At 41.3% G+C, this 15,966-nt stretch overlaps 3 protein-coding genes across 10 annotated transcripts in view; 2 read left to right on the plus strand and 1 right to left on the minus strand.

Moving 5' to 3' along the window:
* FGF2 (fibroblast growth factor 2) overlaps positions 1 to 2,485 on the plus strand; it is a 34,926-nt gene extending 32,441 nt beyond the window's left edge. For all 3 annotated transcript variants that reach the window (XM_055797731.1, XM_055797730.1, XM_055797732.1), the window contains one exon: positions 1,937 to 2,485. In XM_055797731.1, the coding sequence (XP_055653706.1) occupies positions 1,937 to 2,122 (186 nt within the window). In that variant the 3' untranslated portion in view covers positions 2,123 to 2,485. The remainder of the gene's footprint in view (positions 1 to 1,936) is intronic.
* On the minus strand, positions 2,380 to 15,681 carry NUDT6 (nudix hydrolase 6). 2 transcript variants are annotated; one of them, XM_055797728.1, is made up of 5 exons: positions 15,516 to 15,681; positions 14,771 to 14,974; positions 9,664 to 9,719; positions 6,575 to 6,629; positions 2,380 to 3,014 (listed from the first exon to the last, which is right to left on the minus strand). In XM_055797728.1, exons 1-5 carry the CDS (start codon positions 15,679 to 15,681, stop codon positions 2,626 to 2,628), a joined length of 870 nt encoding a protein of 289 aa, XP_055653703.1. In that variant the 3' UTR covers positions 2,380 to 2,625. The 2 variants fall into 2 exon arrangements, with proteins under 2 accessions (XP_055653703.1, XP_055653704.1); XM_055797729.1 differs by having other exon boundaries at positions 15,433 to 15,607.
* Positions 15,680 to 15,966, plus strand: part of AFG2A (AFG2 AAA ATPase homolog A) — a 208,603-nt gene continuing 208,316 nt past the window's right edge. For all 5 annotated transcript variants that reach the window (XR_008746125.1, XM_055797721.1, XM_055797725.1 and 2 more), the window contains exon 1: positions 15,680 to 15,812. Coding sequence is in view for 4 of the 5 variants with exons in the window: in XM_055797721.1 (XP_055653696.1) it covers positions 15,680 to 15,812 (133 nt within the window). In the remaining variant the exon portion in view is untranslated. The remainder of the gene's footprint in view (positions 15,813 to 15,966) is intronic.

A 15,966-nucleotide genomic window follows, 5' to 3' on the forward strand; every position in this document is an offset into this window, starting at 1 on the left:
TCTCTTGCATGTTTTCGTGCATACTGTATGAAGCCTAATTGTTCCAAGCTTACTTTATATATTCATGAATATTAACAGAAGATTGTAACAGAGTAGCCTGCTCATTTGGGGAATTGCTTCACAGGCCCTGTCTCCTCTCCAAGATTTTACATGCCTTTTTTTTAATGATCACCTATTCTTCTCCTCCGGTGTTCCCCAAAATTTTCTGGATAAATCTGAATTGATGGACTGACAGCGGGTGTGTATGAAAAGAAAGTGCCGCCCCCACTTCCCCCCCCCCCCCCCCCCCCCCCCCGCCCCCAAATTCCTGTGATGTTCAACTTCTGCCATCTTTGTATTTGAGAAAATAATTTCACCTGCTGAAAGCGCCAGTTTTGCAGGCAGGTTCCCCTGTGGCTGCTACATGACCAGTGCTGTCCACTGACAGGGGTTCTGCTGGTGTGAATGTGCCTTGGGACGGATGCAGCTAATGCCGTAGTGATCCTCTTCCTATAGAACGACATCTTACTTGAAGCTGATTGTATGTCCTCTGAAGTTTTTGATACAGAGGATCCATGTGGTAGATTTCAGAAAATAAATAAACTTTACTGTTTGGAGTTTTCTATGAACAGCTATAAATACTAGCTGTAGTTAAATTAGCTGGGTTCTAAGGCCCCCAGCCAGTAACAACCATCCAGGAAAATCTGTAGGTTCAAAGTCTTGCAGTAGGTAACACCTACCTGATGTGATCTCACCAGTAGGAATGGGATCATTTGAAAATGAAGGCTTTCTCTTCAGTGCGGTCACCTCGAGGGAGCAGTGGGAGCAGTGCTTTCTGCCGTGTGCAGAAGTACATCGCGCTGTATTTATTGACAGCAGGCTTATCTTTTGAGGGCTTTGTAGGCAGTTTAGTATCTTCTACCTGATGGTGATTGAATGCTGCATGTAAGAAAAGACATACGTAGTAATTCCTGGTGTTGTCTCCTGGGCTCCAAGCAGTCTCACCTTTGTGGCCTTCTCAGCAAGATTGGCTCTTACCTGTTTATTAGTACATTTCAGTTAATTTCTTTTCCATCAACTTGTCCAAAAGTGCCTTCAATTCACCTAAGCTGGGGGAAACCAGAGTTTCCTACAGTAAGGCGCTCCATGGCTCACCTTTGACCCTTTGTGTGAACAAAACCCTAATTTTATTTGCAGTTGTGAAGGCACGTTAATTCCATGTAGTTGGAGCTGTTTTTGAAAACGTACTTCCAGAAGTAGAATAATTCTACAGATATACTTTCGAACACTAGCAGAGTATGCTTGATCTCTAGGTGGAATATACCTCTTTGCCAGGTCTGATCTTTTCTTAAAATAAATTTAAAATTTTTGAATTAAAAAAAATCTTGAACAGATTCAGGCTCGCACTGTTTCGGAGTGCTACAAACACAGACTTGACTTAGCTTTAGGAAAGTTAAACCTCAAAATTAGAAGAGAATAGACAAAGGCTGAAACTTTATGCCATACGATTTTTCTAATTGATAAAAAGGTTGGTTTGAGGAAGGCAAGGGAAATACTGTCTTGTCTTTTAACCTCCTACTTTGCTTTTGGTTAAATCACAACCTAGGATGAGATGGCAAAACCGCTGAGTTTGGAAGTCAGTCAGTGCCAAGGGATGGGGTTCCTTATTTAATTGTTTGAATTTCACATCAGAACAAAGAATTACATGGTGAAAACACATTAGAATCTGCTTGGGGTGTGTTACAGACAAGCAAGATAATAAAAACGCTTCTTACTGTGAAAATACTGTTAAAAAGATGTAAAAGAACTGTATCTTTTCTTCAAACATGAAACATTTGATGTGAATTTCTTAAACCCAAATGTACTGCTAACTTACATTCTTATTAAGTGAGGCCCATGAATCTGAAGAATTGATTTGTTATGGAATATCAATAATCCTTTTATTTTTCTCTTTTAGAAATGTGCAACAGAAGAATGTTTCTTTTTTGAGCGTTTGGAATCTAATAACTATAACACTTACCGATCCCGGAAATACTCCGATTGGTATGTAGCACTGAAAAGAACTGGACAGTACAAACCTGGACCAAAAACTGGACCTGGACAGAAAGCTATCCTTTTTCTTCCCATGTCTGCTAAAAGCTGATTTCCATGGCAGGTTCTGAGCACATACGCCACACTACACTAAAGACGCCGAGTTTCTTACTCCTCTCCTAAGTAGCAAAAATATAAGCAATTATTTGCTGATATTAACTACTTTTGCAGATACCAGATTAAAACATGAATGTTTCATACTGTCTTTATATTGCTCTTTAAACCTGTTGTGCCGGTGTGTGTGTAGGTAATATTACTTGCAATGTTGAGACCTTTTCAGGATCAATAACACTTCTGTTTTCTACTAGGTATCTATGTAGAGCTATTTTATTTACATTATGTTTGATTTACAGAGTAAAAGAAAACAAATCTGATGCACACTTACAGCAATATTTACCTTTAGAAATTATTTATATTTCTGTAGCTTATTAGGGAATAAATAATTACTTTATAATAATTACCTAAAGAGAACATGAACAACTTTAATATGGTCTATGTAACACTACAGTAGTAATTCTAAATTATTAACATAATGAAATGTGAAACATATTGCTATCATGTAATGTTTCTATAGGACTCGGGCAGCTCCCTGTGGTATAGTTTGTAGAACATGCCTGTGTAGATAGCTGGGAACTCTTTCATGGTTATGTCAATCTTATCAAACCCTTCTCGGTATCCGTAAAGTAAGAGTTTAGCTACGTTGCTGGTGATGGGAGTTGTGTGTTTCGTCCTCGCAAGCTCATCGAGGTCCATCCACTCACACCTCAGGCATTCCTGCTGGCAGAAGCTGATGCTGAAGGAGGAGGGCTGCAGGCGGCAGATGATGTACATATCCGACTTCCCAAAGGCTCCGGGGTGTTTGTGTTGCTGTCTTATGCTTAGGATGGACTTGAACTCTGACTTGATGCCAGTCTCTTCAAAAACCTCTCGAACTGCTGTGTCTCCTAGGTGAAAACAGCACTCCTTACAATACATCTGAGAACAGCTTAGCACTCTTTAAACCTTCTGATCATAGAAAATCTCAAACTCAAAGCGTTCTGTTCTGCTTTGTAAGCTTTTCAAAGTGTAAGCCTGTTTGCTTGAACATAAGCATAAGCTAATTTTCTGGTCCCCAAACAAAACTAATTGCTACATGCCTTTCTTGTGTATGCCCTTACGAAATGATGAAAGTAAGAAACTTCCAATAATACTGTACCGGGTGTGGTTTTGAAATGGATGTTCTGGCGGTTGCTGGCTCCACTGATCTCTTAATCCAAGGTAGCACTGCACGCTCTTTTCAGTCCTTTGAAATCGTCTCTTTCCTGGCCTCTGTCTAGTTTCAGGTTCAGACCCTGTGCAGCTAAACACCTGTGCGTGTGTCAGATCACTTGATCAAATCCATTTTATCGCACTTTGCCACAAGGTGTAACAAAATGGGTACAACTGTTGTTTGAAGAAAGTGAAAGCTGGCGCTAAGTCCTTTTCAAGATGCATCTTAAATGTCTAATGATATTTCACATATGCCATAATACCAGTATAGCACATAGCCCTTTCTTGCAGAAGACATGCTGCATCTGTGCCGCACGTGTACATTTTATGTATGTCAACCGAAGTGATGTAGGGGTTAACATTCCTCAAAGCAAAAAAGCAGCCGTTAACTACAAGGGTCTAGAGGGTCTGTGTACTGCATTTACAGCCAGAGAATTACCCATCTATCCATTATTCTTCAAAACAGAAGATTTTTCTCTTGAATAATAACTTAAATTGAAGAGCCCAAATGAGATTTTTGATACTCCACTTATTTCCCCAAAGTCTGCAGTTTCATTGTAGTCAAGTCAAATCCTGTTTGCCTGGGGTAGCTACTGGTACGTAAAATACTAGCTTTTTCCAAATCTGTGTAAACTCATAGTTGTGTCTTGTGGTAAACGCATAGAGCTGTTTTGCAATGTTACCTGCTTCTGTTAGTTCATTTTCAGTAAGAAATGAGTGTATTGGCTTACTTCCAAAAGCAAAATACGTTTTAAAAAAACTTGTAGAGATTTGCATTCTTAGGGAAGCTTGCATCTTGACACGTCAGAGGTGAAAAAACCCAGACGTTTTAGGGGTAGTTCCAAGTATTGTAAATAATTTGGACACACAATGGCTAGCAACATATAAACAAAATGATTTATCCAGCAGAGGCCAAACAGCTGTGTTAATGGCCCTGATTCTGCCTCAGCTCAACTTCCATCCTGCAATGGAATTACCTGTGTAGTGGGTTTGGAGACCCATTAATACGTGGTGCCTGCAGAACATTTATGTTTGTGAGTTTATTACAGTATTAATTAGTTAAAAGGCTACTGCATATGGGGAGAGATACTCCTTTACCATTACTGACCCTCGGAGAGATTGCATTTATTTCCCAGGAAGGCCTCTGTGGTCCTCTGATTTAAAATAGTGGTTGTGAAGCAAACTCCCTGTGGCAAGTGGTTGTAGTAATAGGCAAGGGGCCGTGTTACACAAAAGTGGTCAAAGAAGGTAAACTGAGATCATGAGGAATGCTGAGGCAGGCTATGTTTAAGGAAAGGGAAATAATTAAGGATTTAATTTAAGCTTTGAACTTTGCTTTTAGATGAAGTGCCTTTTTCTGTTTCCCCTTTATTTAAATGTGTGTTTATGTATAAATACATATAAACATATAATGACCGTTAAACTAGAAGAAACACTAGGGCTTGAGTTTCAGAAATATTCAAATACAAAAAAGTGTGCACTTTGCTTAATCTGCATTATGAAACTTCAAATTACTTGTGTGAGTCAGTTTGTACTCATTAAAGTAGGCAGCCGTATATTCTGTCACGTCATATAATCACAGGATCTTCAAGCATTGTAATTGTGACTTGTAATTTTAATTTGAAATTTAGTCTCTTGAATGACTGTGAGTTTATAAGGTTTGATGTAAGGATTAGGAAAGGAAAATTAAGCTTTATTATATGTTATGCTTCACTAATTTATATCTTCTTGTAATATTATGATGTGATGCAGAGAATTGTAACTTTTATTATTATATAGTTTAGTAGTAGCGGGAGGGGAGCTGTAAGAGATTTGTTTCCTCCCAGGTGTTACTCAGTACCTACATCCAAGTTCCAGCCATAATCTCACCTGTTGCTTAAGGGATGGCCACTGGCTTACTAAGAGTGTTCCTCTGGGGAACTGTTGCCAGTGCTGCTGATTCTTTTTCCTCAGTACAAAAATCCCTCTGGTATCCCCTGGCCTACAGCTGCTCTCTGTCACAAGAAGTGAAACGGAGCCTGGCTAGACAACAGACATGGCATTTAGGATTCTTCTGAAAACATGAATCCATTTCACTATGTTAAATAGATTCACACTGTCAGGCAAGTAATTTTGACTTCTGTCACCCCGTCTGACAAAAAGACTTAAAGCGTGAGTCATGAGTTATGAAAAATACACCTTGGCCACATCCTGCAAAGCAGAAACTTTCTCCACATATTGAAATAATGAACTGGAGTACAAGACCTCCCCACACATTGTTGTAGGAAGTCTGCTAAAACAGTAGATATTTCTAAGGTATGAATTGGTCAGTAAACCTGGGCTTGATGCCCAATTTGCCAGAGCTGTTGTATTGTTCCGAGTGACAGTTTTGAGTTCTGCGTTTTTGAGTTATTGGAACAATATACTCAGATTTGAATACCGATGTGGGGCTAAATTAATGTGAGCAAATGTAACTTTTGAAATTAAGGCCTATATTTTAAAAATAATACCTAATGATACCTAATAATTACCCAGTTTATGGATCATACAATTTTAAGGGTTGTGGTACAAGGGGAAAAAGCCTAATTTTCTGTCTCTTCATAAACACCCTTGTTCATCCAGCTCTGAACCTAACTGCAGAAGTGTTCATCATCACCTGTGCTATGCTGGGTGGAAACAATAGGTTTCCTCAAAGCAGCATGGCTTTTTAAAACAAGTACCTTGGGTCTCTAGTTCAAAGTAGGTGCCCATAAGACTGAGGCACTGCCCTTCACGCTGGTCCTGTGTCAACGAGCTCTTAGTCTAAACAAATCAAATGAATAAGGGTAGAAGGAAGCATTTAGTTCTGTTTTAGATATAAAAATGGAGAGTTGGAAACTTTTGCTCAGTCCATCATTGAGCTCACTGCCTTGGATTCCATTGTGAGCTGAGAGCTCACTTGCAGTTTTATTTGGGTTATATACCAATTACCTTAATCCCCTGCACTTCTGGCTCATGTTACAGCATATCCAACAATTGTACAAAAAATAAGCTGGCGTCAAGCACTCACTTCAGAGAAATTGTGGAAAAGGGTAAATGTTACAAATAAAAAACTTCTATGCCCTGAACATAGTGTTACCCCATTACCATTAAGGTCATAGGATCACGTCACTTCATCTATTCACCATTAATTCGAAGAAGCGATTAGTCATAGGAGTGCTGTGGGTCACAATGTATTTCAGTGCTGTTAATGTCTTTATAATTCTGTTGACGTCTGACCCGTTATCCTAGGACTTACCAATGTCTTCGCCTGGATTAGATAGACCTCCTGGAAATTTCCATGCATTGATAGTCTGTATTGGAGGAAAAAAATATTAATGAAGTATGCAGCCTGTGCTGTACTTTTTAATATGAAGGAGACAATTAACATGTGACTTTTTTTTTTTTTTTTGCGTTGTAGTGTTGCAATTACTTTTACAAACATCAGTAAGGTTTTAAGTAGGAACTGCTTTGTTCTTGCTAATGTGATGATCAGAGGTATCTACAGTCTGTATGAAATATCAGAACAAACATCTACTGATTGAAAACACAAACTGTCTATCAGTCATTGGACAATGTTGCTGCTAGATAATTAGAGTAGTTGAACATTTAAAAAAGCTGCTATTGACAATATAACCTTATATTTAATCACTAATGTATTTCACTTCCATGGTTTTGGCTTTTAAAAAATGTCTATATATTTAATCTTACAAACCCGCATTATCATTGTAGTACTGTTCAATACTGCACTGGCTTTACGATGACCTTGTGTGTCTGTAATAACCATTTAGTGTAACTTGTCATTTGTTTTCATGGAATACAAAACCTGAGGCTTTGTGTGTGATTTATATATAGAAGTGTTTATTGAATTGCAATAAAGTTCAGTACTAAAAAGAGAATGTGAGGTGCAGACTTGGTGCTGTTACTGATATTGGTAAAGGAGTTCCTACATACCTTGCAAATGCACAAGGATTGTAGGCTTTACTGTTACGTCTATGTGTAACTATTTTTATTTCTTCCAGTATTGAAAGTTTATGTACGGAGAAGCTAACCTTCAACTAGAAATTAATGCAGTAAAAAGGTACATTGTCAGGAAAGAAAAGGTAGCTTTTCTTGTACATCCAGCAGAGAGGGAAGTTGTGTGCTTTCCAGTGATTGGAAACCCCACTGACTAGTTGGAAATGTGTTGGGTTTTTTTTTTTCTGGGCAGTCTTAAAGGGCTTGGATCAGAGTTTAAAGTAATAGATTAAAAATAGCACAGATGGAAAATACATACATTTGTTTATTGGCTTTCAGATTTGCTTTCAGTTCCTGGAAATCTCTGTGTGCTGTGGAATTGTCCTTTCATGATTAAACCCAAACTGCTCTTAAAATTCCACTAGCTGCTTAAATATTTTTGTTTACGCTTTTGTATTAAAAGTCACCATTCTGGGGAAATTGTTCATTTTGTGGGGAAGGGGAAGGGAAGAGGAGTGGTGAAACTGACGGTGGGAAACAACTCTCTGAGCTGATTTGCTTGCACTAGAGATATTTTATGTGCTTACTGCACAAGAAATGTATATTTAATTTTATCTAGCCAATAAAAGAGAGGTATAAAGAGGTGAGTTGGAAACAATCGCTTTTTTCTTTCTCATTCCTCACTCACTGCGCTGTCAGCTTTGTTCTGGAAAAGTAAGTTGAAATAGTTGACCTGGAATATACCCGTCCCACTTCTCAGAACGAGCTGGAGGGAAGAGTGGTGCCAGGCTGGTCCTCTTCCTTTTTGGGGCCAGAGGCTAAGGAGGTAACACCCGGTGAGTATGCAGTTGGACCTAGAACCTGAATTAGAGCATCTGATGTGTCATTGTAAAACTGGATAGAGCTGTCTGCCCTTAAAATGGTGGTGGGTGAGCTTTAACAAAACCACAGTGTGAGGAAGTTAAACCTTAAGCCTCCTGGGCTTAGGAAACTACTATTTCCTTCTGAATATGCAGAACATGCAATTGCCATTTTTAGTCTGAGAACTGTTTAAGATACTAAAAGGTAAGCATGCAGCTTTATAATTTTTGTGCACATGAAAGGAAAAATAAATGTAGCATTTTTGCAGTTTACAATTTGCTGTTCTGTTCCTGGAGACTCTCTAGAACTGGAACCACTTGGGGAGCTTACAGCCTACCTGCTGGATTTATGCTTTAATTGGTAATTAACTGAATGTAAGCCTGAGGGTCCTGCTATAGAGAAGTCGTGGAAATTTTACTTTATGGAAAGTAAAATTATAAGATCAGTAGTTTACAGGAAACAAGAAAAGGGTGTTTCTCTTCCTCTGGACTCTTGTGTTAAATTCAACATGTTATATGATTGAACCTGCCAATGAAGACATCCTTTCATTGCAGTTCATTAGCTGTGTTGTAGTTGCCAGTGAACTGACGTTTTGGGTCCTGAGAAGGAATGTCTTAGTAACTGTTTCAGGAAAGACAGAAAAATGCACCAAGGGAGATGTTGATCTAGTTTTTACTATATAAAATGAAAATTATGCATCCAAGTATATTTCAGTCTATGTATGTAAGATTTGATTGTTTCCACGTTAAAATTGCAGTTAATCTCACTGTATCAGAGACACTTTCCTGTAATTTAATCTCACTGTATCAGAGACACTTTCCTGTAATTTACAAATGAAAGCATAATGGAATCTAAGTATACTTTAAATGGAGTAGCACAGCCAACTACTGAGCTATTGAGCTTTCTGCGCTTGCTGTATTAAAACGTAGGTTAGTCTGATAGAGGCTAACACAGAGGCTAAGCCATTACCAGTGATGGATGCTTGGTTACCTCAAGCCACATCACACCACCCACCACCACCACACTAATACTCTCTGGTTTGGCATTTTCAGTAGTGAGGTCAAGCACTTCCGTTTGTGAGAAATTAATGATCTTTACACCTGCTGTACTAAGGTGGTCTCCAGGTCATGGCCAACCATGTTACTGCTTATTTAAAGCCACAGATATGCCTGGAATTTTCAAACCAAACAAATTCAGAATCCTTCTCCCAAAATCTGCTTTGAGACAGAGGTCTGCATGGATCCAAATACAAGATCAGGGACTCTTCCGTCAGTTACAGGAGGAAACAGAAAGCTCAAAGCAGAAAGAATACTTAATTCTGCTGATTCAATCATCAGTTATAATTACCAACAAAGCTGTTGATTTTCAAAGTCTTATTTCAATCTGTTGATAGACATATTCCAAGACACTTGTAAAAGGAAGTAACTTTTAACTTGTCGCAGTTTTAGACTGTGAAAATACCTTTGTTTTATACTAGAGTAAGCTTACCTAAATGAACTTCTCTATTTTATAATTCTGTAACAAACTTACCCTATTTCTGTCTTGTACAACCAACACCTTTCCAGTGCTTTCATCTAGAACAGCACCTAGTAGACGGATAATATTGAAAAAGATGAAGTGTTAAGAGAACTATGTTCAGTCTTAACAACCATAATTTAACATGCTTTGATAAAGCAGAACAAACCCCTAATGACACTCGGTTTACAGTTAGTAAGATTTGTATGGATGAATTGCAGAAAGTGGTTTGTTGGTGGAAACCTGATACACAATAAAATATGAAAAGTGGTTAAGTATCCTGTATAAAAATTCAAAGCTAGCAGTATCAAGATAAATACTTTCCACATTTAAAGTTCCAGATTAGGCAAGAAATGTAAAGAATAATTCACTTGTGTTAATATTATCAGAACTAAAGAATGCAAGATCAAGACATCATCCACATAATCTAGCAAGGCTGCTTGCTTCAGCAGAGACGTGCGTGTAAGCTTGCTCAAATAACAGAAGTTTTTCCAGTGGCTCTGGCTGAATAGCCACAATGGGTAAGAACTTTTCTTCAGTGAGACTGACAAAACTGCCTGCTGTAGTGAAGATGTGAGCATTTTCTGGTTAATAACACACAAAGCGTAGTACTAGTGGGCTGACTGTACTGATCATGTTCAACTGGCTGGCTGACTATGAAGTCACACTGTAGTACCCAGCTAAGTGCTCATGACAGGTACTGCACAGTAGACTGAGTCAAATTGTTAATCAAACAGCATTGCTTCCAAAAAGTGACACTTTTACTTGATTAAAAAAAAATAAATCAGGACATATGACTGAAAAGTTCAGCTTTTTCGTGTGTCCATGACTTTCTCCCATAGATTACATGTTTTCCTACTTTATAAAATCCAAGTGCTTTCATGTTTCATCATCATGTCACGCTCACTAGTCATATTTAAAAAATGTCTTCCCTTTAAAACAAGGATTTTTCTCAGATTTTAAAGTGCACTGTGGTGAGCAGAATGAGTACTGTGGTGTAGCTTACCAGGCTCTTTTCCACATCTGTCATGCATGGGTTTCAAATTAGTAGTTAATGATTAAAAAAGTGATGTCATTTTACAGCAGGAGGAAGAGTATATGGACAGAATTGTGATGATAAATGCATTTAAAATGCTACAGGGAAGTATTTCCACAGAAGGGAATTATTAAGGAATGAGTGTCCAGCTCAAAATATCCTCTGTATTTTAATAATACATGGCAGACTTATGTGTAGGAGGAATATTTAAAAGATGAAATACCAATCTTCCTTCAAGATATGTCAAAGGACGTGCTTTAAGAGGGTAGTCACATATCTGCCTGCCTGTGGCTTGTGACTTTATGATTTCATTCCTCCTGTAAATATTTAGTAGTGTCCATGTTCAAGTACTGTACTGATTAAAAGAGGGAACAAAATAAAAACAGGGGCAACTTTGATGCATGCTGTGATTACAGGGCTTATTTTCTACAAAAGCCATTCTTCGGCCAAGTGGTTTGCTGAGAGCAAGGACGACTGCTTAAGACAGGAAACTGCAGTTTGAATCAAACAGCAAGAACATTTTTCTCTCTCCTCTGTTCCACAGAAATCGATGCCTGTGAATGTAATTTTTGGCAGTGAAATTCTCTGTGAGATGTCCAGAATCTCTACTAGATGATACCCAAGTCCGAAACAAGAAGAAAGGAAAAACACTAACGGGATTTGCTGTCTGGTCTCATTTTCTCAAGTGTAACTCAGAAGTCCCTCTGCTGAACCTCACTTGGTTGCAAAGGTTGGCTGCGGGTGCTGAACTGTGGTTTTAAAAACTCTCCCTCTTGCTACAAATGTGGTGGTACCTGGAGCTTTAAATCATCCCATGCCGGGATGACTTGCTGGAAAGGTTTACACTTGTAACCTAATAAAGTAATCACTATTTTAACACTGCTTTATTTTGAATGTTCTCTTTTGGGAAATAGGTAAGAAAAATATTTTTTAAAAAATTCCCTTTGACAACGCAAGACAACAAGTTATGGAGAGGAAAAAATATCTTCTACCGGTTTCATTTATGACTGATGTAAACATGTGAAAAGATGTTCAGCATTGAAAAGCACTTGTCATTCATGTAATGAGTGCACACGACTGCTTGCATTGTAAAGATCCGCAGACAGGAACAGGTATTACTTTGTAACAAACACTTTGGAAACTGCTTTTAAATCACTTTTGATTGCTTGGACCATGTAACCGTCTTCCTGTGAGTTTGACATTTATGCAGCTGCTCATTTTACACATTTTCCTTAAGTAACAGGACTGGCCAAGGCCGATGATTGTGTGTGGAGACCCTTCTCTCTTTCCAACTCGACTTTTGTTTCAACTAGATTAAGGTAGGTGAGGCAGAAAAGAATTACTTCTACTTTTCTTCCTCTCCTTTTACTTTCTTTCCTCAACTTGTCTTCCTCTTGCCATTGTTATGTGGCATATTTACAAACACGTCACTTTCTGGATCACAGACCTCTTCCTCTGAGGAGGCAGAGAATTTTGGAAATGCTTTTCAAAAACATCTTAATCATTACATACACCATTAGCTTTTTTGTACCTTAACATATTTGGAACATCCTGCCGCCTACAAACGGATGCAGCTAAGTGAGTTGGAAGACACATCACATGTTCCACTATTTCTAAACAATAATGGCCAAGCCCAATGAGTAACATTTGCTACTCTCTGCTTGGCGATTCTGATCTAGTCTGGCAAAGTATGACCTGACCTTGCTTATTCACACCTTTGTCATCACTTGGCTGGATGATGCTACGGCACTAGCACTGGCTGTGCAGCCTTTGCTGTGTGAGAAACTCCAGACAGGATGAAAACCAGCTGCCGGTCTACTTGGCAATGCAGGCTTGCTACCTACTATCCACTTGCTGTGCTGGCTTCCCGCAGGCCAGCAGATCACTTGCAACATCTCTGCTTTTCTTTTTCGGGATGCTCAAGGGACTAAGTTCTGTATTTAACTGACTGGCTACAGCTTTGACATGAAGGCTCGGCAGCAGTGAAAATGCCTAGGGTTTGGCACATACACGCAATAGAAATGCACATATTTAAATAATTTAATATTTCAATAAAATTAATTTGAAATAGACGGAAGCCCTTTCACCAGCCAGGCTGTTGCTGCTGAAGTAGAAAGACAATGGAATAACATATGCCAGGTAGTATCCACAATGCTTAGTGTATTCTTGGGATGTGTTGCAGATCCCCTGAGAATGAGTGGAATGAGGAGGGGAAAAACTCCAAACGCTGCAGTCATCATTTCACACACAGAAATCTGTTTGTTCACCTGCCCAAATGTCTTCCTTAAGTCTTTACCTCTTTTAAAGAAACCCCCAATAATGAATAAAAATATATTTTTGAAACGTGGTTTGAAAAGCGATAGCAAAGAATACATACATTGTATGTTGTGCAATTTTAAAATCTCTGCAGTAGATGATGAAATCCATATACCTGCATTTATGATACTTTTTTCTTTCCTCACAGTTTTTTCCTACTAGCAGAGTGCTAATTGTTTCAAAGTACAAAAGCAAATTATGCACTGAAAGTGCTTCTCAGAGTTCCAATTTTTCTTATATTAAGTCCTTCCTGATGACCATCGGGGTCACGACACATCTATCACATGATTTTCTTTTAAATAGCACTTTCAGCTATGCAAAACCTACTTCAGAAAATTCCCCTTTCAGTTAGTCATATTTCCCCAAACATGCAAGTTATAAATGTAAGGAGCAACACGGTGCTTTTGCTGGGAGAATGCATTGCCTTACTCGAGTTTAATACCACATATTTTAATGGTGAGGTTTTCATACCTCAGGAAAACATGCTCTGACATGTCGATTGAAAAAATCCAAGTTTGTCTTCAGTTTATACCCTGCCCTCTGCTGGCTTTGTAACGCAGAACTCCCAGTACTGACAGTAGTAGCCCTGTTTGGTAATCAGAGGCGGTTTCTCCAAAACTTACTTTCACCTGACCTGCTGCTGCAGAGAATAATGCAGCTTTTCAGAGTCCTTCCTAACTAGATATTTCAAATGGCTATTTACGGGTCTTAACACCACTTGGTGAAGAATTAATGTCCAATACAGCCCCTGCAGACCAAGGAAAGTCAAGCTTTTAACGGCAGGTATTTGCTGTCCCTCTGCTGTAACTGCGGAGTGTTCCACAGTCTTTACCAGGATGCTAGGGGTCCAAACCAGCCTCCAGATTACAGGAGATGACTGAGTGATGAGACAGCTAATTGCCAATCTGTGGAAGACTGCTGCGAGAGGGGACAAAACCATTCAAATTTAGTGCCACTGAGCTCAAGTTGACTGTATTTTTCTCCCATCAGTTCCTTGTGCTGCACTGTATGAAAAAAAAAAAGGGGAACTGTCGTACCAAGTTCCTTGGGAATTTCCTCAGTTTTTATAGCAACTCCTTTCCAACCATGGTTGTGTGACGTCTAGATGGGTAAGAGTATGGTGTCTGTTTGTAAAGAGATGCCCGTCTGTTTGTAAAATGTACTTGTTTGGGTTATGGATTTCTAGGCACAGCTTAGAGGAGCTTTTAGACTCTTGTAATTTAGGCCAACAGTTGCGCTAGCTCCTGAACAATCCCTGTTGGGTCAATTTTGCCCTATTTACAGACCTTAACTTGAGCATAGCTTAGGCAGATGCATATAATAAGCACCTACAGTAAGGAGAGGAAGCAGAGAAGTGATTTTTTTTTCCCCCTAAGAAGACTGTAGTTACTTCTTCACTTTTAAAAAAACTGGTTGAACCTTGAAATCCTACCTCTCTTCTCACCTGCAAGGTGAAAGCTGAAAGCCAACAAGTTTCTCAAAATAGCATTTAAAAACTGTGAGTTAAAATTTCAAAGCTTCAGGACATTTTCTTCTCCCTGAGCTGTTGAAAATTTTCTCAAAGTGGAATTGTTTTGAGAAACCTCTTTCTGGGCCTGTTTTTAGCTACACGCACAGTCACGAATGACATGCTTCGCTTTGTAAAGTTACCGGAATGGTAAGTGGCTGGCATCCACGTGCTGGCTGTGCAGAGGCTGATTTCCTACTGAACCTAGTTCTAAGGGCTCGTTCAAAAGGCTTTTCATGGGTGCGACCACTTTTGTAACTAACCTGCGACTCCCAGCTGGTGGGTGGCAAACCCTGGCAGCCTGCTGGGCCCTTCTCCCAGCCACAGCGTCAGGGTGGACGAGCCTTGCTCAGCATGGTGGAAGGCAAAGCCTTGCGAAGCGGCGGCCGCCACAAATCTGCTCTGGAAGATGGGGACGTGCAACCAGACGGCGACACGGCCTTCCTCCTGCCACCGGGCCACCGCGCCTGTGAGAGAGCAAGGTAAGGAGGGTAAGAGAGAGCAAGGCCACTGCCACTGCTCAGAGACCCCCCTTGCCCTTGCTCTTTCTCGTTTTAAACCTTATCCCTGCACAACAGCTGGGGTTTACATGTGAAAATCTGTATTTTCACCTCATTTACCACAGAGCCCAACGAGAAACACATCAGTGGTGACACGATGCGTGCAGGCACTGCCAGCTCAGCCCTGTCCCTGTGTTAGTGCATAAACCGCTGGCTTTTATGGCAGCATTACCATAAGGCACAGGGAAATGGACCTCTGCTCGCTTCCAACACCTCTGCCAGCGCCCTCCACCGCACGGCTTCGTGGTGTGCGGAGGCGGCCATCGCTCGCCCGCCCGGCGCTGCCAGGCGGCTGAGGGGAGACCCGCCGCCGCCCCCCCCCCCACCCCACCCCCGCTGCCCCAGGGGCCCGGCCCGGCACTTGCCCCGCAGCCACCGCCCGAAGGCGGCCGGCTCCAGGCGGAGGGGACGGCGCAGCTCGGCCAGGTCCACGCTCACCCCCCCGAACCTGTCCGGCCGCGCCCGCAGCCCCGCCAGGGCGCCCCAGCCCCGCGCCCGCCGTAGCGCCGGCCACAGCCTCGCCATAGCGCTGCGCAGGGCGGGAAGTGGCCGCCCCCGGGGCGGTGCCGGCCTCTGCTCCCGGAACCGCTCGGCGGCAGCCGGCGCGGCAGCATGTCGGCCTCCTCCAGAAGGAAGAGCAAGGGGCGGCCGGTCCCGGGCGCCGGTGGCTCCCCACGGGCTGCCCCTCCCGGCGCTGCCGAGGGCGGGCCGCTGGCGCTGGGCGTCGCCGACGCCGTAGAGGCAGGTACGGGGGTGTGGGCGGCGGGGACGGGCTGGCGCCTGCCGCGGCCCGGCGGGCTGAGGGCGGCTCGTTTAAAAATGGGTCCCTGCAACACCGGGCTCCCGCTTCACGCCGTCCTTCCGCGCTCCGCGGCCGCCAGAGCGGGCCCGAGGGGCTG

This window comes from Falco peregrinus, chromosome 2 (assembly GCF_023634155.1).
Source record: "Falco peregrinus isolate bFalPer1 chromosome 2, bFalPer1.pri, whole genome shotgun sequence".
Lineage (NCBI taxonomy): Eukaryota > Metazoa > Chordata > Aves > Falconiformes > Falconidae > Falco > Falco peregrinus.

Excerpts from the sequence above, each read along its gene's own strand:
- NUDT6 (XM_055797728.1), bottom strand. The coding sequence starts at position 15,681 with ATGCTGCCGCGCCGGCTGCCGCCGAGCGGTTCCGGGAGCAGAGGCCGG. Across the intron at positions 6,630-9,663 it reads TTGTACAAGACAGAAATAGG|ACTATCAATGCATGGAAATT; the intron begins GTAAGTTTGTTA and ends CCTCCAATACAG. Across the intron at positions 3,015-6,574 it reads TAATCCAGGCGAAGACATTG|GAGACACAGCAGTTCGAGAG; the intron begins GTAAGTCCTAGG and ends GTTTTCACCTAG.